At 62.3% G+C, this 21,506-nt stretch overlaps 1 protein-coding gene across 1 annotated transcript in view; it reads right to left on the bottom strand.

Moving 5' to 3' along the window:
* ADGRD1 (adhesion G protein-coupled receptor D1) overlaps positions 1-21,506 on the bottom strand; it is a 65,607-nt gene that overhangs the window by 8,732 nt on the left and 35,369 nt on the right. Inside the window, exons 15-22 of the mRNA XM_090291001.1 lie at positions 18,329-18,402; positions 17,656-17,779; positions 13,389-13,492; positions 12,143-12,254; positions 11,341-11,494; positions 9,005-9,071; positions 6,385-6,451; positions 1,061-1,152 (exon numbers count right to left, since the gene is read on the bottom strand). Coding sequence (XP_090147127.1) covers positions 1,061-1,152; positions 6,385-6,451; positions 9,005-9,071; positions 11,341-11,494; positions 12,143-12,254; positions 13,389-13,492; positions 17,656-17,779; positions 18,329-18,402 — 794 coding nt within the window. The remainder of the gene's footprint in view (positions 1-1,060; positions 1,153-6,384; positions 6,452-9,004; positions 9,072-11,340; positions 11,495-12,142; positions 12,255-13,388; positions 13,493-17,655; positions 17,780-18,328; positions 18,403-21,506) is intronic.

The following is a 21,506-nucleotide window of genomic DNA, read 5'->3' on the forward strand; positions in this document are numbered from 1 at the left end:
ACGGGACGTGACCCCTGACCCAGGGTCCTCTCTTCTGCCACAGGGCGCCGCCTTCCAAGGTGTCCAGAGACTGAAAAGCCCGAGAGGCTGGGCCCTCTGTCCCTTTAGCTCACAGGGTCTGGGATTCGTTACAGACCTGCCTGGCCCATTTGCTGCTGCTGTGTGACTGTTCCCCTCAGATCAGAAGGACTCTGCAGCTCCGTGACCCATGCGCGCAGCTGCCCCGTGTCCACGACCCGCTTCTCAGAGCAGCCACCTCCCCCCTGCTGGCCTGTGGTTTGGGGGGACTGCCTGCATCCAGAGCCAGGGTGGGCCGGGTGACTGAGGTCCGTCCGGGTCAACGAGGGAAAGAGGCACACGTTCCCAGGGACCCACCCCCCTGCTGCAGCCATGTGTCCCCAGGACGCAGGGTCCCTCTGAGCAGGAAGCCGACCAGAGTCACAGAGCCGTGGTGCAGGGAGCTGGGCCCTGGGAGGTGATCCGATCCTGCAGCGCCGTCTTCACCTGCCCCAGACTTCATGGGCACCGTGGCAAGCCCCCTTTAGCCAGTTTGTGCCGGCTTTTCTGTCACCTGACCCGGGGTCAGGAAACCCCGACAGCTGCATGTGTGGGTGGGGCCCCCCAGGACCTGCCCCTCCTCCTGGGGCCCAGCCCAGAGCACCTCAGGGGGCCACCCTCCAAGGACAGTCCTCCACAGGACAGCCCGCAACACGTCTGCTGTCACCCACTCCGCAGACGAGGGAAGCAAGGCATTCGGGGGTCGAACATGTCCCGTGGTCCCAGCAGATGGTAGGGGCGGAGGCAGTGTAGACCTAGGTGGGCAGGTTCTGGAACCTTCCTCAGCACCCCACCCCAAGCCACCTCTCACGCTCAGGTAGAGTGGTCCCCAGGAGAACACCCAGGAGACCCCTCTCCCACAGGTGGGGCACCACAGCGGGAAGAGGGACCGGCCCTGGTCACAGGGACCGAACAAGGAGCCAGGCCAGGGTGCCGGCCCCGTGCCCCCTCCAGGGAGACGGCGAGGAGGCGAGCTGCCGTGGGCGGGCAGGGCACCACTCACTTGAAGGCACTGGGGTCTCCATGGACCTTGTAGTTCTCGGCACTGATCTGTGAAATGACCCTGGTCACCGCGATGAGGATGCCAATGTTGACCTGGACGAGGGGACAGGAGAGAGGGGGCGGCTGGAGCTTCACCTGAGGCATCTGCCGCGGCCTGGCCGCCACCCCAGCCAGGCCTGCCAACACGCGGGAGAGACGCCACCCGCGTCCCCGAGCACCTGCCCCCTGGGGCTCAGCCCCTAAGCACAGGCTCGCTGCATCACCCTGGGCAACTGACCTACGTCCCCTGGACCTCAGTTTCCCCATTTGGTGACAGAGCGCAATGATGCCCGTGTCAGCTGGCCACGAGAGGACGAGGAGGCCCCTGCAAGGCCCCAGCACACTTCCTGAACCCCTCATGCCCCACTCACACCCACAGTCGTGGGACCTGGGGGTATGGGGCCCTTCATCTGCTGCCTGAGCCCCCCTTCTTGTGGGGAACCTGCCAAAAGGCTTTCCTTGGGCTTGGAGGGGCGGTGGGGGCTGAGGGCTCCAGAACAGCCGGCCCGGCCCATGGGCAGCTCTCCAGGGTCCTGAATGAGAGGCTGGGTCAGAGCAGGTGACCAGTGCTGACAGACCCCCGATTTTCCTCTGCTGTGAGGCTCACATTGGGATTCAGGGCAGCGCGGTGGCCAGCAAACGTCCCTTGTTTTTAAAAACGCTGAGGCCATTTACAGTCAGTGAGGCCAGAGCACATTCGGGACGACCACAGGCAGAGACAAAGGAAGGGTGCTGGTCTGTCCCCAACGTGACCTGGCGCACAGCAGAGCATCCTGGGCTCTGGAGGGAGCTGCAGGCCTAGGCACCTGCTTCAAAGGTCTCCCATGGGGGCTGAGCCTGCTCTGCTTCCTCTCAGGGCCTGCAAACTCCTCTCCACTCCGCCGTGTCCACGCGTCTGCACTCCCGGCTGTCACCCTGCACTGCCCCCCACCCTGCTCTCAGCACCCGCGCTGGGTCAGCAGGAGCCTGGGAGACGGCCGTCTGTTCTACTCCTGGGGAAACGGGGCCCTGGGGCCCAGCGCCTGTCCCCGCGTGGTCCCGTGTACCCGACCGCGGTGGGCAGGCAAAGACCCAGGGGCGGCTTGCTGGGGCAGCGCGCCCCCTGGCAGCCCCCTTGTCCCGCCTGACAAGCGAGGGTGACGGTGGCTGTCCCCAGGTCAGGGACAGGGAAGAAGGGAGGACACGCACGTCTGGCCGGTGCACCCTGACCTGCCCTCACTGCTGGCCAGCTGGGCCCCAGCCACAGGAGAGCCACACTCAGCCAATCGGGAGAGGAGGGGGGCCAGCACGGGCCGTGGGGGACAGCGAGGGTCCCCGAGGCCTCGTCGCTGCTTCCAGGAGCGGGAAGTTCAGTGCAGACAGCGGCGTGAGCATCCGAGGGCAGCTTTTGTCTGAAACCGGGGGCCACTGTGCGCTTGCCGGGACGGGCTCTCCTCCCTGACAGACGGGGGACGGTCAGGGTGCACAGACCCGGCCGCCGCCACCGAGACGCAGTCACTCTTCCCACAAAGAAATGCTCTCGGCTCGTACGCCTTCGGGGATTTCTGGAGTTCTGGACTGACTGGGTCTCCGTGCGTCGCCCCCTGCAGCTGCCAGGCGCCCGCAGGCCCGCCCGTTCCCTTCGCAGCGAGGCCCGGTCCCTCCCACGGCGGCAGAGGCCGGGCCTTGTAACAGCAGAGGCGGCCCACGTGGACGCCCCCTCAGGTGGAATGTGGACTGAGGCAGCTCTCCACAGGGCGGCGGACCCTGCGTGGAGAGGCCCAGAGCAGGTGACCAGATGCCTATGTCCCCCGAGTCCTCACAGAGCCCCTGGGACACACGGGAAATCCACGCCAGGGGCTGGCTGCTTGAGGGCACAGGACCCGGGGAGCTGAGAGATGTGGGCGGAGATCGCTCCCACGGTTAAAAAGCTGCTTCTCGCAACTGTCTGCCCACATGTGTTAGAGTTCAAGACCAATGACTTGACCAAATTTCAGCTTTGAACAATTACACATGAAAAGGGAAATTATATAAATCCTTCTCCCCGTGAAAGTCACAGTCGCGTCCTTGGGCCCAGGAGGAAAAGAGACTGAAACGGGAAGCGTCCCAGTGATTCAGGAAACGGGACGGGGACACTGTGGGGCCTGGGACCAGGGGAGGGACATGTGGCAGCCCCTGGGGAGAAGCTCAAATACCCCAGGTGAGCCCAGCGGTCCCGCACCCAACACCCGGGTGAGCCCAGCGGTCTCTCCACAAGCCCCTCTGCTGCTGGGTGATGAGAAGCGTGTTCTCCCCGGGCCTCCCAGGGGAGAAGCCACAGATACACAGGCTGCTGTTTACGCCTCCGTGTGTGGTCACTGAACGGGCGTTCGAATTACGGCCAAGTGCTTTATGAACATCGTAATGCTGCAAGTGGTTAATTAGATTCCAGGTTCTTTGTACTTGCTGGCCTAGGACTCAGAAGAAAGTGTCTGACTAATGCTTAAGCTGCTCCCATTATCGGCTGTTACAATTCATCAGCATCCCCATCTCTCCCAGGCTCTGCCGGGGTTTATTTATTCCCCCTCCCCCGTCTCCCAGCCTCGCTCTGTCTGATTTCGCTCGCACGCACACTTCCTCCTCTTTAGTAGGACAAGCACATTCGCGGCGGCATGACATGGAGCCCAGAGAACCCCTGGGGCCCCACTCGGGGGCAGACGGCGCCTGCGTGTGAGACCAATCTGGAACTGCACGGAAACACCCAGAGCAGGCCTGGCCCCTCACTGCACGCCCGTCCTCTTGGCCTGCGCCCGGCTGCACATCGGACAAGGCCTGGGGGGCGGGGGGACACGTGACACGTGAACCCGGGCATTTCATCAGCGGGGCACCTGCACATTAAAGTAGTTAGCTATCTCTGACAGCCGTCAGGGGAATAACTCTCCCACTGCCTTTCAGCAAAACAAAAAGGTGGGGGTATCACCCCAGATCCTGGGGACCTCGGGCGGATGGAGGGAGATCAGATCACGCTCCGTGTCTTGACCTGACTCAGGGCTACGTGGCGTTTATTCATGAGGAATCACAGATGCACAGCAGCGGTTCACAACGGGCGTGACGTGTGCACACACACGCGTCTGCCTTGAACCCGCCTGTTCCCGTGACTGTGTCAGGTGTGTGCTTCTGTACCTGCCTCTGTCTCTTTACCTGCGACTGTGACTGAGTCCATGTCTGTCACTGGCCTGCGGCTCTGTATCCACAGCTGCTAACTGTCCATGACTCTGTGACTGTGTCCAAGTCTGTGAAACTGTTTCTATGAATCTGTGACTCTGTCTAAATCTATGAAACTGCATCTGTATCAGTGAGTCTGTAACTGTCTCTGTGTCTACGTGACTGTGTCTGTATCCACGGAACTGTGTCTAGACAGACAGATTCCCTGACTTCTGCGGGGATACGAGGAGGGCCGCCCACAGGGTCCCTGGTCTCCAGGGTCCGGACTGTGTGGCTTCCGTAAAGCCGCTGGGCCCAGGGGCGTGGATGCTTTAGCCTACCTGGGGTCCCCAGGGGACGATGTTCACCTTTTCATCAACAGAGAGTGAAGGCACAGTTGGTGGGAGCGTGTTTGGCGGGAGACAACGGGGCGGGTTGTCCCCGGAAGGGGCTCAGTTCTGCCATTTCCTGCGCAGCTCCAGGCCCTCCGGGATGACCCTCAGCAGGACAGACAGAACCCGCACTCCCGGTACAAGCGCCCCCTTCCTGACGTGTCGGCGCCCAGGGCGTGTGAACGCAGACGTGCCTCAGACCCGGGGGGGGGCCCGGCCCAGCTGCTACTCTGAAACTTGCTTCTTCGGGTGTAAAGTGGGCAGAAGAGCCCGGGGAGAGCGGGGCAGGGCTCTCGATGGCGCGGTCCCCTGTCCCCACCAGCAGGGGCCTGACAGAGGCGTGGGTCCCAGGACCCCACCGTGCCCCTCAGACCTGGGGACCACGCACTCTTCCTGTCAAGGCCCAGGGGGTGAATGCGTTTGGCTCTGTGGGCCGGTCTGCAGGTGACAGAGAAGCATCCACAGTGACATCACAAACATTGGCTGGGTGCCAACGAGACCCCCTTCACAACGGTGGGCGGTGAGCCAGTCAGGTCATCGTTAGCTGACTGCTGCCCTAGACTGTGAAACCACGGAACCCCCTTCTCAACCCCCTCCCTCCCCTCTGCTCCACCATCTCCAATTTTCCCAGGGAGCTTGACCTTGAGGACTGGGCGGGGCTGACCTTGAGAACTGGAGGTCACGCCCCCTCAGGAATAACAGTGGGGCTCCAGCAAGCCTAGAGGACGTGGGACGCTGGGCCCCACCCCGAGGACGGTGGAGAAGGACCCGGCAGGTGGCCTCCAGACCCACACTGTCACTGACCAACGTCAGAGGAAAACCAGGTCACCCGGAAACTTCTGGGATGGGCTGACCCTGCCTGGGGCCTGCAGGTCAGGAGGGTCGCGTGGGGACAGGGAGAACCAGGGACGTGGGACTTACAAATGTGTTTCCCCTCGAAACTCGTCATTCTCTGTAAGTCTCCCTCCCAAATGGCCAGGCACCGAATCGCTGCCCGAGACCGACGCCGGGGGCAGAAGTGGGCTCCGTTGCGGCTGGAGGAGTGAGGATCCCACCAGCACCCAGAGCGCGGAGGGCGGGGGCCCAGCGTCTCCGACAGGAGCCCCTGTCACCCTGAAAGGCCGGTGACGGAGTGACTGCAGACGAGCCCCCTCGGGCAGCCCTGGGCACAGGGGACAGCCCTGGGTCGGAAAGCGCAGTCACACATCCCCACGGCCACGCTGCCTCCCAGCTGCTCGTGATTCACTGAAGGCCGCTGTCCTCAGCTCTTCGCTGACACAAAGGATGAACACTCAGGCCACAGTCCTGTCCCCGTCCCCGTCCCCATCTGGAGTCCTTCCTGGAAGGACTGTCCTTTACAGAATGGGGTGTGCTCCCCCTCCGCTCGCAGAGGTGGCACAGGGATGTGATTCTGACCATTGGTGACAAAGAAAGGGAACATCCAGGCACTTCCCGGCCAGCAAGCAGAAAGACAGACAGGACAGGAAGGTACCTTGGCAAGAACTTCCCTGAGACGGGAGGAGCTGGGGGCGGAGGGAGCCCTGTGGCCGGGCTGTGGCCTAGGGGAATGAGAGCTGGGCCACACCCCCACGAGGGGACAGGCCAGCACTCCCAGGCAGGAGCCACCTCAGGGACGAGGCCCATCTCCGGGGAGCCCCAACGCCACCGACCCCGCCCCTGATGCCCCCGCCACTCCCGCCCAGCCCTGCGCCCCGGAGGGCAGGGGACCTACCACAGTGACGAGCAGAGCAGGGCCCACGAAGGCCCAGATGGCACCGCTCTGGAGCGACAGCCAGCAGCTGTGGAGGAAGCAGGACCGTCATGTCAACCAGCTGCGCTCCCGCCCCAGGCCCCGGGCGCCTCCCCCAGAGGGGCAGCCGGGACAGCGCGGGGACAGCCGGGCACAGTCCCCCCATCGCTGACCCCGGCTGGGCCGTGTCCCGCCACAGCGACCCCACGCCTCCCATTCTTGGAAAGAATTGTCCAGGTCTGCAGACGGTTCAGGAAAAAGGCGTTTATAGGCCCCTCGTTAGTGGACAGCGTCACCTCGGAAGTCTAGGCCAGAGCCAAAGTCAGTTCTAATTTTATCATGAAAAGTAAATGAACCGGCCTTTGCCCGGGCCTGGCTTCCTTCCAGAGCGCTGCAAACACTGACCTAGCTGCTGCCTTGTGGGGGCAGGGGACGAGCGGGGTGGCGGGTCACCGCGTGGCGCAGGACGGACACCTGTCTGCTCACAGGTGCTGCAGTCACAGCGCCGGCAGCGCCTCCCGCTCCCCAGAACACATCCCAGTGCCCCCAGCAACGGCTCTGGCCTCCCGAGAAGCCTCGTCTGGGGTGCTGTGCCCCCCTTGGGGGACAGGAACCTCCTCCTGGTTCTGAAATGTGTCTCCAGGACAATGTCTTCTTTTCCAGCACATCCGACCTGCTGTCAGGCTGGGGGTTCCTTCCCTAGGACACTTCGTCTCCCTGGATCTGGGGGCCACCCTGGGGTCTGGGCACACCCATGGGGACCTGGCCACAGGCCTCACATGGCGGGGACTGCTCACTGACCACCTGTCTGCCCACAGCACGTCCATGTGCAGGTGTGCCCCTCACTTCTCCCCACAGAGCCGCCCCGAGACGGGGCTGCCATTGCTCCCACCCTCGGATGAAGAAACCGGCCCAGAGAGGTTTGGTGCAGAGGCAGATTCAACGGTGGGTACACCGGGCGCGCACCCTGGGCCCCGACTTCTGAAGGGCCCCGCAAATTAGTTTGTGGATGTGTACTTGTTTCATTTATGGTTTTAAAAATAGTTTCCTGTGCGTATATATAAATATTTTAAATTTCCCTGTCTCTCTCTCTTTAAGGGGTCCAATATTTTCTTCTGCGCCCAGGGCCTCAACTGCCCTTAATCCGCCTCTGGTTTGGTGACCCAAGTTCATTCACTAGGTGCCCTGCCTTTCTGCCCTCACTCGTCCCCCGAGACCTCCTGGAGCAGGAGATCCTAAGTGTCCCCAGACAGGTGAGCATCCTGTGAGATGCTTGGCCCTGTCTGCACACTCAGAGCAGGGAGGGATGAGGTCACCCGGCTGAGGACGCAGCACCGGACATGCGACTGCGCAGGTGGTACAAACGCCACTCCGCAAAGTGCTGCCAAGCCCAGGCCCCGAGAGACGGCTCTGCAGGGAAAGCTGGTGCCTGCCCACATTTCACGCAGAAGTTTAAGCCGGGGAGCATCCTCCGATGCCCTGGCCTCTTCAGAGACTCCGAGAGCTTCCTGCACCTTCGCTGGGGCCGCTGCAAACTCGGTCACATGCGTGGGAGACACTCGTATCTGACCTGGTCCCCAGGGCCCATGCCGTGGGCGGACAGAGACCCACAAGCTCCAGATGGAATAAAATGGGACAAATGCCACGGAGATGTGTCTGAGAAGATGCTTCTTCTTTTAACTTGTGCTTCAGCTTCCAAAACCATCCAGGCTTGAAAAGGGGCCAGAGCCCCGCCTGCTTAATCCTTCCTGTTTCCACGCGCGCTCAGACGGCGCTCCCTCCACGGGCTTTGTCTCCAGGATGTCATCGTCCCAGAGCAGGAAAGGCCGGATTCCTCCCGGTCCAGCCATTCAGCTCAAAACTCATCTCGTCCGACGCGGTAACGACGCTGCCCTTCCTTCCTCCCCTCAGACACCCCGGAGACGTTTCCCTGCCCTGTTCTCACGCGGCGGCCCCGCAGCTGGGCCGGAGCGGGCGGGCTCCCCAAGGGCTGCTGAGCCGAAGCCGTTTCCTCTTGTGTGGAAGGAAATCCTATTTCTGGAACTTGGCCTCCGGCCTGGTCCCCAGCTCCACCCCACCCTCAGCCCGGTCCCACTGCAGCCTGTCAGCTGCTGTGGGAACACGGCCAGAGGTGGTAACCATCACCAGGTCCCATCTGCTGCAGCCGGGGCCCCGGACGGACCCCTGCCGGACACACAGCGACTACACTGGCCCACGTTCGGGGGTCCACTCGGCTGCCCTCATGGAGCACTTGTGCAGTGGGCGCTGGCTGAGCACCCCAAGAAAGGGTGAAGGGTCACGGACTCGGGCTCCATGGTGACCACATGTCTAGGAAGACCATGTGCATGAAACCGTTCCCATCAGAAACCTGTGCCAGCCACATCCCAGCCCCGACATGCTGACACGCAGTCACAAGGGCCCAGGTGGGCGTGTGCCCAGGAAGCAGCCGCTGCTGCCCACGCCGCCTGGACTTCCGTACTGCAGGTCCGGAGAGCCCGCCTCGGACAGACCCTGCCCCCGGGGAACACGGGAGACGGAGGCTGAGGCCCTGGGGCGGGGGGCTGCCACCAACACAGGGACCCGGGGGGCTGAGCGCACTTACTTGTTCGTGGTCCCGTAACTGTCCATGGCGCAGGAGATGGAGATGGCGCAGACCAGGAGTGGGAGGCCTGGGGAAGGCGGGAGCGGACCCCTGTCAGCCTGCGCCCGCCGGGTTTGTGCGCGCGTCAGTTCCAGGATTCGTGCGACACCCGACCCACGCAACCCGGCGCGTGCTGAGCGCGGACACAGAGCAGCCCACAGTATGAACAAAGAGGCAACACACACACCCATGCACACACATGCACACGCACACGTGCAGACACACACGCACATGCAGCCACGCCCACGTGGATTCTGAGGCCAGCCCATCAGGAGTCTAAGTCCATTTCGGCAAACAACCCACTTCCGCCTGCTGGGAGGGCCGCTGTCGGATCAGCCGCTCAGGGAGCAGCAGCCTCGCCCCGTGCCCCCCCTGCCGGGAACAGTGTGGGTGAGGGGGAGACGCAGCAGAGGGTCCTGACCCATATGCCACCCACGGACCCCCTCAAGGGGACTTCGATAGAACCCGCTTAGGCAAGAAAGCTGCCTCTTGATTATTCCTAGAATAAAAGGGTGGGTTAGGGTGAAAATCACGGAAACTCGGCAGCTCTCGGAGCTGGCACCCGGGACTGAGCGTGCGTGCCCCCGGGAGATCTCTGCTCTGGAGGAAGGAGAGGGGACGCTTGCCCTGGCTCCACACCAGCCCTTCTGATACAGTTGTCCCCCCTTTACCTGGGGGAGGGGGTGACATTCTAAGACCCCCAGTGGATGCCTGAAACCGTGGATACTACTGAACCCTGTATCCACTTTTTTTTACCCACACAGACTGACCGAGCAATTAGGCACAGTAAGAGGTCCACAGCAACAACAGTAGAACACAGCAGGTGCAACAATCTGCTGTAACAGAAGCGAACTCAGGGTTTCTCAGACACGAGCCCCGTGAGGCTTCGACAGCCGCTCTGGTAATGGAGACGCTGCTAAGTGACTAACAGGCGGGAGTGTCCACGGCCAGAGGACGCGGGACCCAGGGCTGACTCATGCCCCGGGCTGGACGGAGGGGGCCGCGCGGGATTTCACTCCACTGCTCGGAATGGCGTGCAGAATTGTTCATTTCTGGAACTTCCCCTGTAATGGTTTTGGGCCATGGCGGATGGCAGGTCACTGACACCCTGGGTAACGGGGCTACTGTATCCGTTTTAAGTCACCTCCTGGAAAAGAAGTTTCCTGGAGAACTGTCCCGCCTCTGAGACACTTTGTTTTGATGTTGAGATTGTTTTAGAGCATCTGGAGCATCTAGACAAGGAAGCCGCTAGGCCCACGAAGGAGCCAGGAGGCTCCCGGGCAAAGGCGGACAGGACAGGGCCAGGAGGGGAACTGAGCCTCTCACGGTGGACCTTTGTCACATTCCGAGGCTTCTACGCATGAGCTCGGCCTATGGAAGGCAGAGCTTTACCTCGGTGGCAAACGCCTCTGGCTGTGGCTCTGGCCTGGACACTGCAGAGCCAGCAGGGCGAGGAGGGCACACGGGTCCGCCCCAGCCCGGGGACCTCACTGCTGGCTCACTTGGGGCAGGAAGAGCACAGGGCCCGGAGGTGGTGAAGGACCTTGGGGGCACTGTCAGCTGCCCGGGGCCCAATGGTGCTGCCACCAAGACCCGCAGTCGGTACTGAGGGGGCGCACACCACAGGCTGTCTGTTCTCTGCCGGGAGCTGTAGGGCCATGGTGTCCTCGGCCCCTTTCCTGACATCTGGGACACTTCACATTTCAGTCTCTTTTCCTCCTGAGCCCAAGGACAGTATGACAACGTTCGTGGGGAAATTAGAAATCAGTAACAGAAAAAAACAATACATTCCAAGGTATGCGGAAATTAACAACCCGCTATAACTGACGAGTCAAAAAGGAAATGAAAAAGCAAACTGGAAAATACTTTCAGGTGACTGAAAACGAAGCCCGTATGCCAAACCGCGGGGGTGTGGCTAAATGCTCAGAGTGACTGACAGCTGCACATGTCTACATTCAGAAAGGAAGAGCGATCTCAAGCCAGGGACCCCAGACTCCCATGTTAGTGTCCTGGAAAAGGAAGAGCACGCCAAACCAAAGGCAAGCAGAAGGAAGGAAATCACAAAGATCATGGCAGACAGAAATAAACTAGATAAAAAAAACCCGAGAAAATAAATAAAACCAATCTAATCAATCTTTGTAAAGTCCCCCAAAATACGTGAGAAATGCTGGGACTTTTGCTTTCGCTTTCGCTGGGACAACATGGTTCTCTGTCTCGCCGCTTCAAGGCGCACAGCAGGCGAGCACGAAGAGGAAGCGTTCCCCCCCCCCCCCCCCCCCCGCCCCGGCCGCACCTACCCCACCCGATGCCGTAGTAGCAGCGGTGCTTGCTGTCCTCCGAGCCGAAGACCTTGATCACCATGCTGTAGAGGTGCAGGCCCTCCGCCAGCATCCACGCGAAGGCGCTGAGGAAGAAGTAGTGCAGCAGCATGGCCAGCACCCGGCACAGGACCTGGGATCGAAGCCCCGGGGCAGCCGGTGAGACCTCGCGGGGCCTCCTGCTGGCTCAGCCTCATTTCTGAGGCGTCTTCTGGTTGCATGGCCTGCCTGTCTTCCTGGGAGTCCTGGCTCCCGTTCTAGACCCAGTGATTTGGTCGGGACGTGGGACTCATGGGTAACCAGTCACTGCACCGTGCTCCCTCCCAGGCACAGCGATTGGTTCAGGGAGGGTGTGGGAATCAGACCCGGCCAGTCAGTGTAAACAGCCCCCTCCTCTATCAGGACGGGCTCAGGGTGGGCCCATGACCCGCGGTCCAGGGTACAGCCCCCAGGGAGCCAGGTGTCCCTCCTCCCTCCAGACGTGAGGCCAGGAGCCCAGATCTTTGGAAGCACCCTGGCCCTGGAGAGGAGCCTGTGGGAAGGGGGGCTTCGGAGACAGAAAGCAGCCCTGTGACAGGCTGACACCCCGAGTCGGCAGTCACTGCTTGTGTTATCAGCATCCAGGTGTCTGTTACTTAGCCGCCTGGGTGCTGAGCACGGAAACCACCTGCACGTCCTCTCTCTGCCCCCCTGGTGGGACCACGCCTGGATCTCTGGGGACCGCCTGAATTCTAAGTTGAAGAATCATCACTGGCATCAGAGGGATCACGGGGCCACTCACTGTGCCCGGCTGGCAGTGGAAGCTGATGAGCAGCAGGACTTGGGCCACCAGGACGGCGCAAGACAGGTTGGCGTGGATGTGGTAGCGCTGGCTCCGGATGGTGCTGACCGAGCTGAGGGCAGAGGAGAGAGGGCAGGGCTGAGGCTGGGACCAGGGCTGGCCGCTCCTTACAGGCCCCCAGGGACCCCAGAGAGGCCTCTGGGAAGCCGGCCCAGACACTGTCGCTCCTGGCTGTGGACCTCGGTGGCTCCCAGTAGCCCGCACGGCCCTGCCTGCCTGGGCCCTGCCCGCTGCTCAGATGCAGCCCCTCTGGTTCCTGGACACCTCCGCCCACTCTGGCCTCCAGTCCTGCACACCAGCTAGTCCTCTGAGGCCGACTCCCGCCCCAGGCCCGTGCGTGGCAGCTCACGCGTCCCTGCCTGTGAAGGAACCCACGCCCTCGCTCTGTCATTGCCGCTGCCGGGCACTGATGGCTGTGAAATGCGTGTTTGTGCCCCCGCGCCCCAGGCAGACAGGTGATTCTGTCTCGGGAGCGGCTGTGTCCTCAGAGCTGACCACACCTGGGGGAGAGGCTGTGCCGAGCAAACAGCCGAGGAACCAGGGATCAGAGCCTGAGATAGCGGGGAGTCCCTGCCCCCTGCCTGGCTGGGGTCCCCCAGAACCTCTGCACGTGTCCCCCATACACCTGCCTGCCTCAAAGCTCCCAACCAACCCATCCGGACCCCAGAGCCACCGAACGACCGAGGTGCCGGGCAGGGGCGGGGGTGGGTGCAGAACTCCAGGAGGAACCCCACACGCGGCCTGGGGTGGGGGCCCCCGGGCGTGAGTGACACACAGCTGCCCTGGGGACTGTGGCCCCCTGTCCGCCCACACACGTCTCCCACTCCACTTTTGTGTCCCCACAAGCTGTGGCCTGTTTGATGTCTCTGCATGGGGATGGGGGAAGTCCTCAGTTCCCGCTCTCACCTGGGCAGTCACCTGCGGGGCCTTCCCAGAGCTTCGTAGCTTAGCTCACGCGGGTGCCCTCCGATTCCACAGCTCCTGCGGTTTCTCCTCTCTCTTCTCAGCACCCCCAGCCCCCTCCCTGCATCCCAGGCCTCAACACGAAAAGTGACTGGGCAGCCGCCCAGCGGTGCTGTTCAGGGTCTGGGTGTCTGGATCGGGGGGTGGGGGGCGGGGGGCTGTTCGTGTTCACGCAAAGCCTCTGAAACACCCAGTGGGACACAGCCCGCGGGAGGGGACTCACGAGAGCATGGCGAAGGTGACCAGCGTGACCGCCAGGCAGAGCACGGACAGCGAGCAGCCGATGTAACTGATGGACGAGAGCGCCACCTGGTGTCCGCGCGCGAGCTGTGCGGGGAGCGGAGCGCGGGTCAGGGCCGCGGGGCCAGCTCGGGGCCTGCGGTCAGTGCGGCCGCAGCCGGACACGGGGCAGCCGCTGTCCCGCCGACCGTGGTGACCTCGTTGTGGCCACCAACAGAGGCTTGCCCCCTGGGGACAGCCATTTCAAACACAGGCCTCGGGTTCCTCCGCCCACCCAGCCTCTGCCCCGCAACTGCCTCACCCTCCCCTGCAGGGCAGCCGCCCCGCGCCGCGCCCCTGTCCGGACCGTGGCAGCCACAGGCGCAGGAGGCGCTGGGCTCGCTGAGGAGCCCGACCCGGATGCCCACATCCTGGCTGAGGACCCGGACAGGGCAGCTGGCACCGTGAGGAGCCTGCCTGCGCACGTGTGGCAGGCGGGCCGTGTCAGCGTTTGGGGGGGACTCGGCCAGGGTCCCCGTCACCACTGCGCAGGCCGTCCTCGAACGTGGTCGGTTCATCAGCAGAGGCAAAGCCACAGAGGACGCTGTTAGGAGCTGCGCCGTCTCAAAGAGTGGGCAGTCGGGGGCTGGGAGGTGTCTGACCCTCCCCCCAGGGCAGGGTCCCTGTGTCACAGACAGGAAGCTGAGGCTCAGAGCAGGCACCATACGAGGCCACACAGAGTCAGGGGAGACCCTGAGCGTCTGCGGGGCACAGAGGTGGCACCTCGGTCAGGGGACAGAGCCACACGCAGTGGGCGCGCATCGGAAGTTGCCTGAGCAAGTGACCCACTCCCCGCTCCCCTGAGGAGACCCCGGAGGAGGCTTGGCCCCTCTGTTCTGCGCCACCGCCCCCTCCCCCCAACGCAAACATGGTGGGCTGCCCTGTGCTGGGCTGAGGGTCTTCAGGCGGCTGACCGGGCCCGGCCCTGTGACCAGGGCTCAGAGTGGACGCGGCCCTGGCGGGAGGCGTGCCGTGCCCCCGCAGTGGCCTTCCTTTCCCAGCCCACGGCTGGATTCAGCAACGCCCAGGAGAGCCGGGTTTGCCTCAGGACATGGTTCCCCTGAGTCAGAGACCACAGGCCAGGGGCCTCCGACAGGCCGAGAAGCAAGCGGGACCGTCCTTCTGAAAAGAAGTATCTTTCTCTTCCGAGGCTTTAACAAAGTCCCTCTCAGCAAACATGTTCCCTGCCCCAGAAGACGACAGGACATGTGCAGCTGTCTTCCCAAAAACAGTGGCGGTGCACACGGAAGGCGACAGGGGCTGTCACCCAGGGAGGGGGGTGAGAGGGGCGGGGGGCGGGGGCGCCACGGGACCTGGCCCCACGGCCCTGTCTGCAGGGGGCAGCGGCTTCTGGGCAGACGTGGAAGCCCTCTTCCTCACTTTTTAAAATAAAAAATGTTAGATAATGTGTCTGAGTTTTGAAATATTGACTGTTTTGTTAAGCCTGTGTGGGCTGAAGGAAACCTGTCTCCTGGCCGTGGTCCGCCCCCAGGCCGCAGCTGGGGACTGTCTTACTGAACAGCTGAACCCGTGGCTACCAGCCCCCCCCCCCCCAGCTCCGCACCTGGACCCCTGGTCGGCTTTCCCTGTCCCGGCAAAGTGCTCCGGCTGCCAGGATGGCCACGGCAAGCCCCCTGGGGGAGCGGAGGGCGGGCGAGGGGGCTGCACGGCCTGGCCGCGCCTAGGGGTCAGCCACCTGGAGAAGGGCAGGCGCACGGCGCGACCTCTGGGGCCTCTGCCGGCTCAGGGGCCAGGCCACCACCACTGTCCCCTCTGTGTGCAGCTTGGCAGGACCGTCTGACAACCCTCCCCCTCCCCTGCCCCGACTTGCCCTTTCCCATAACGAGGTCTTGGAAATCCCTCCGAGTCAGCTGGCATAATTACAACTCATTCTTCTATCGGGGCACACGGCTTCCTGATTAATCATCCCGCCAACACGAGGGGCCTGCCGTCGGTGCGTCGGAATTCAGGCGACCCTGCGTCTACGGTCCCTGGCGTTCCTGCTATCCCGCTCCTTCCTCCGTAAACAAGGGTGTCAAGGTTCCTTCACTCCCTACCCCTTCACCGTCTCTTGCCCTCTGATTCCTTCAGTCCCAGGACACGGATTCTCACAGGGGTGTCCATACGTGACAGGCTCTGCTCCAGGTCCGGTCTGTCCGGTCACCTACCCGCCTGTCCCCAGGCCTGGGGCGCAGCTCAGGTCATGGAGCCACCATGCCCGCTGTCTGCGCTAAATCTCTCAACGCCCCCCAGGTTTGCGGTCGACAGAGAACTGCCCTCATTTGTCCCTTTTCCGTCGTTCGTGAGGCTTGTCTTAGCACGGGAGATTTTAATCCGTTTTCAAACCAGCCTTTCCTGGCAATGAGCAGACGGGATTTGCTTCTACGAAGACATCCACAGACAGTCTAAATCTGGTCACCTACACGGGGTGGTGACAGATTTGCCATCATAAAGGGTCCCACTGGGGTTTTTAGCTTGTTGGACGGAGCTGCCTCCCTCCCCGCTGCCTGCACCCCCGCCTGGCAGAGCCCATGGCTCCGGTTCTCGGCATGTGAGGGACCTGCAGGTGTCCAGGGCCAGGCCCTGTCCCCTGGGCGGCCTTGGAGATGGCTCCTGACCCGCGTCTGTGACTGTGAGGATGCCAGCCCCTCACTCACGTGGGAGTAGCTGCTCCCCAGACATAACCACTTAAAGAAAATGCTCCCACGGAGATTCTGGGGGTCACATGTGCCTGAACCAAGGCACACCACGGAGCGTGCTGGGCGACCCAGGGGCCACGCCCCGTTCAAGAACCGCCCTCCCGGAACCCTCGAAGCCACAGCCGGAAGGACGCTGTGCAAGTGCCTGGGTCTCATCCCAGGCCCGGTCAGGATTTTCAGAAGCCCGCCTGCCCCACTCTTTTTAAAAAATATTTTCAGCCCTGGCTGCTATGGCTCAGTGGATGGAGCGTCGGCCTGCAAACCAAGTGTCGCTGGTTCGATTCCCAGTCAGGGCACATGACTAGGTTGCATGTCAGGTCCCCAGCTGGGGGCGCGAGTGAGAGGCAACCACACAGTGAGGTTTCTCCCCCTCTCTTTCTCCTTTCCCCTCTCTCTAAAAACAGATAAATAATATAAAATAAAGTAACTTTGTTAAAAAATTTTTTTTCTACTTGAGGACATTTTTTTTCATTGCTTTGAGAGAGAGAGAGAGAGAGAGAGAGAGGGTTGCTTCCGGTACATGCCCAACATACGCGCTGGACCAGGGGATTGAACTTTCAACCTTTCGCTTACGGGACGAAGCTCTAACCAGCCGAGCCACAGTGGCCAGGGCGGCACATGCTGCTCTCCAAGAAGCTGTCACAGGACAAGGGGGCCGTGTCCCAGCTCCAACACATCGGCCGTGTGGGCAAGTCTGCGCACAGGACTTGTCTGCGGGGGCCTGGCCTTCCGTGGACAGGGACCGAGGTCCCGCGGTGAGCCGCTGCCTCCACCGCAGACGTCCAGCTTCCTTTGGGGCCACGCAGGTATCGGGACTGATAATAGTTCAGGGTCTGTTAACCCTGAGCAACTCACTCCAGCCCTGGGGCCAGGCAGGCGCCACAGGTGAGCTATCTGACCCGAGGGAGGGGTCTCCTCCACCCCAAGCCTGAGGCTCCAGGGCCCAGGACAAGGGGCTATTTAGAAAGGACATCACTGGAAGTCCCTCCCCCACCAGAGGGGGCTCGCGGACCCCCGCTGGAAGCCAGGTCTCAGAAGGCCCAGAGCCTCGTCTGAAGCCCCGCAGCTCCGGCCTCGGGAGAGATGCTCAGAGGACCCCGTGTAGACCCCGTGGTTGTGTGCACCTGCGTGTCCCGCGGGGGACACACCCTCTGGACATTCGTCCACTAGCTGTTGTCGAGGACCTCACTCAGCTGGACTCCCCAGCAGTGCAGGACCTGAGGCTGCAAATGCTGGCCTGCCTGCCCCCCAGCCTTCCCATGACTCCTGGGGGGGTCAGGGTCTGCATGGGGTCTGCTTGGGGCAGCCTGGGAGCACCTGGGGGGGGGGTCCGGGCTCTGCAGGGGGTCTTCCCGAAGACCCCTGGAGCAGAGATGATTTTTGCCAAAGAAGCAGAGCCTCACGGGTGTCCCTGCTCACAGGTCTCCCGTCTGCCCCCAAGGCTGACAGCACCCCGGCTCTGCCCTCAGCCTGATGCAGACAGGGTGTGCCCTGGGGCGGGCGGGCTCTTACCTCCAGGGGGACCACCTGCATGAGGATGGCGAAGTTGGTGAGGTGAGCGCAGTGGCAGACGGAGTAGCCCAGGTTCCCTTCTGCAAGGACACAGCCCTGGTTTGACCAGACTCCCTCCCCGGAGCTGTGGACACACAGGGCGAGGGGGTCAGTGGGAGCGGCTACTGCCCTGGCCTCGGGCGAACAGGGGTCCCCATCAGGTCGACGAGCGCAGCACGGGGCCGGGGTCGGTCAGGCCGCGGGCACACGAGGCTCCTTCCGGGGGAGGGAAGCGGTGTGAGCGCTCTGCCACGGTCACCGTGGAAAGCGTCGGCTGGTGCCCATCAGAAGTGACACCCCAGCATTCCTTTCAGGGCGCCTCGGCTCCGTGCACAGGGACACATCAGCCATCAGTGAGTGATGGGGACGCCCAGGCCCAGAGTGACCCAGTGTCCACCTCGGGGAGCGGCTACACAGAAGGTGGGAGACAGGGGGAGGGACACAGAGCAGGATGGGTCGTGCCTCAGGCGTGCACAGAAGAGCGTGTTTTCCATGAACAGAACTGGACACTATGCACATCACTGAGAAATCCGCCCGGGGGCTTCTCTCAGGGGAGGTGAGAGACCTGCTCCCTCGCGGGGGGCCCGGCCCCCCGGCACGCAGGCGGCGTCCCCCCGGCCCCCGCAGCTGGTACCTGAAGTCCAGGAAGGCGCAGTACAGGAAGACCCGGCTGCTCTCACTGGTGGCCTCGCGGTGCTGCCTCTCCGTCTGAAACAAGAATGGCATGCTCTGTGACGCCAGGTCCCCACATGGAGGTGACACCCTGACAGCCACACCCCCCCGGCTGCGAGACAGCGGTGCACCGTGCGCTGACTTTCCGGCTCGGCTCTCGTGGCCAGGCTAGGCCTCCAGCCACAGGGCCTCTACACGCGCCGCGCCTGCCCCTCAGGGTGCTCTTTCCGCCAGACAACCCCCTCCCTGCCCCGTCCTGCTCCTCACGAGTCCCTCGGAAAGACCCCCCGCGGCAGCACAGCGCCCGCCCACGCTCCCGCGCTCTGTTATCCGCATCTTTGTAGCCTTGATCGCCCGCCACGTGGCCCGTCGCGTATTCACCGATCGGCTCGTTTTGTCTGCCGTCCGGAAGGCACACACAGGAGCCTGTGGCTGCACACGGCAGGCGCTCGCTGCGTGTTTGTGGACGGACAGAGGGATGAGAAACCACGGGCCCCTGACCTGGGCCCTGAGAGGTCCGGCGTCTGATCCCGGACTTGCCTGGGTGCCAGCGCACGGCTGCCTCCGCTCTGCCGAAACCAGACACCACCGCAGGCTGCCCACTGTCTGAAGCACCCTTAGTGATCACCCGCCCGTCAGTTTATCACCTGTGTCCTGCCCTTAGCACGAAGCTGCCCACGCAGCGACCCTCTGTCTGAACGCCACATGCCCGGGGCCCAGACGCCCAGAAGTGCTCGCTGCGTCAGCCGCCGAGGAGACGCGGGTCTGCGGGCAGGCGGCGTGGTCCCGGTTTCTCAGAGAAGCTCCTGAGGGGACAGCCGTCTAGACAGCTGGACCCGCTGGCGACAGGACCTGTGCCCAGGAACCCCACCGAGCACACACGGCTCAGGCCCTAGGAAGTCCACAGAGAAACCCGAAAACCCCTCCATTCCTTCTTGCCCACTTCTCGAGGCGGAGCCCGCAATGCCGGCTGGGACACCCCGGCTGGCACCTTTTCCCGTGTTCAGAGAGGAGGGTGGTTTCCACGGCGATCCTGGGGCCGCAGAACCAGGAACTGGGTGGGGGCAGCCATGGGTCTCAAAGTGTGTCAGGGACGTCGCGCATGGATTTGAGCCCCTGAAGGCTGAGAGATGCTCTGCCTCCGACCCCTCTGTGCTGCTGTGACTCCATGCCCAGACGTGGGGGCCCTGGGTCTGCAGCCACACAGAGCCCCACCAGGTCACTGGCAGGGGAAACTGAGGCAGAGAAACCCACAAAATCGGAGCTCCAGATAGGAACATGGCGCGGCCCCGCCCGGCATGGCGAGGCTTCTGCGGCTGTGGCCCTGGGTCTGAGCCCTCCAGCCGGGGGCGACGTCCCTCCTTCACGAGGGGCTGTGTTTGTGTGCTGCTCGGAGCACAGGCAGGGACGCCCGAGCCAGCCAGGACGGGGGCCAGCAGGGGCCTGCGCTGTCCCAGGCTCTGACTGCTCCGCGCCCCGGTGACCTCGGGCGGAGCCGTCCCGCCCTGACGGAGGAATTCAGAGTTCTGCCCCGGCTGACCACAACAGCCCCAGCGTGTGTGGTCGGAGGGCGGAGGAGGGCAGGCGGTGCTCACTGGGGCCGGGACCAAGGTCACACCCCAACCGGGAATGTCCTGCCCTCTGCTGGCCTCGGTGAGGCCCCGCTTGGCTGCTCCTGCCGTGGGAAATGCAGACCAGCTCCCTGTGCCTTTAGGTTTGCCACCAGACTGGAGTGAAAGCTGTGCCCAGAAAGTCCCCAGGGGCATGGTCTGTGCTGTCATATCCGAAGGGAAACGAAGAAGCTACACAGAAGATATGCCTTTGGCAAAATCCGCCTGGTCTTCCCGCCTGCCTCTCCCCCTTGCCCTCCGGCCCTGCCCCAGCGGCCGGGCAGGACTGGCCAACATGCTCTTCCTGAAGGGACAGGGATGGACGGTGGTCCTCAGTCAATCACCTGCTGGGTCTCGTTTCCAGTGCCACTGGTTGGAATGTGTTCCGGCAGCCAGAAAACCTCACTGAATTATAAGCTAAAGTATAATGTCGAATGTAAATCTGGAAGCAGGGTTCACCATCAGAGCAGGAAAATGCTGCCTCTGAGTATATCTGTCCCCTCAAGTGGGAGGCAAAAATACGGTTTTCACAGCACGAGCTACAAAACAGAATTCTCTGTCTGCACCTGCAAACGGGAGGATCTGCTGATAACCAGTAAATTTCAATTCCCGGTCAGCCCCGGGGGCCCTGTCGGAACGTCCCGGCAGTGGGATGGTTTCATTTTTATGCAGATAATGGGATGGGTTTAAAAGGTTATAAAATTCTGATCTGCTTTACAGCCCAATTCTGTGGCTGTTAATAACAACACATCATATTTATGGTCTCTAACCTGCTTACAAACCACATTAAAAATAATGTTATTTTCCATGAACCGTGTGCTCTTTTACATAGAAAGGAAAGCAGGGATTTGGAACCCCACAGTTTGCGTTCCAGAGCTGGCTGGGAGGCGGGGTGGTGAGCTGGGGGAAGCCGGGGCTCCCGGTCTCTGTTCCTCCCGTTTGCCTGCCACTTCCCGCTCTTTGCTGCTCTGTTTTATAAGTCTGTAGGTACCATAATTTAGCCCTGAATTCTCTAGGCCTGAAACTCCCACAGGAAAGAAAAAATCCTTTTCTTAAGATAATTGATCATCCATAAAGCTTTTCCCCCTGAAATCCTCTTCCCACATATTAAAAAACAACTTTTTAACATGGTAAAATTGTGCCTCTCAAAGAGATCTAAAATGAAAGGTATCAAAGACAGGATTTACGTCCCTAATGAAAACAGCGGCCACCACGACATTAGCGCTGTGTCACTTCAAGGGAGGCGCTCCGAGTCCTGCACGGGAGAGGCCAGCAGGGGGGTGGTGACAGATCTGCTTCAGAGACAAAGCTGTCAGAACAAGATGACATCCGCAGGGATATTCATCCGACTGCTCTCCGGCTCTGCCAGACAAAACGCGCATTTCAGTGTGAACAGTAACACGCGGCAGGTGGGCGCGGGCCGCACCTGACCTCTGCCGGCCTCATCCCCAGGCTGGCCCACTCTGCGGCGCCGGCCTCGGCAGAGCGGGGCCTTGAGACGTGCCTGTCCTGAGCGTGTGGCCGAACGGG

The sequence above is a fragment of the Furipterus horrens genome, unplaced genomic scaffold, assembly GCF_987537825.1.
Source record: "Furipterus horrens unplaced genomic scaffold, mFurHor1.1.pri manual_scaffold_11, whole genome shotgun sequence".
NCBI classification, from domain to species: Eukaryota; Metazoa; Chordata; class Mammalia; order Chiroptera; family Furipteridae; genus Furipterus; species Furipterus horrens.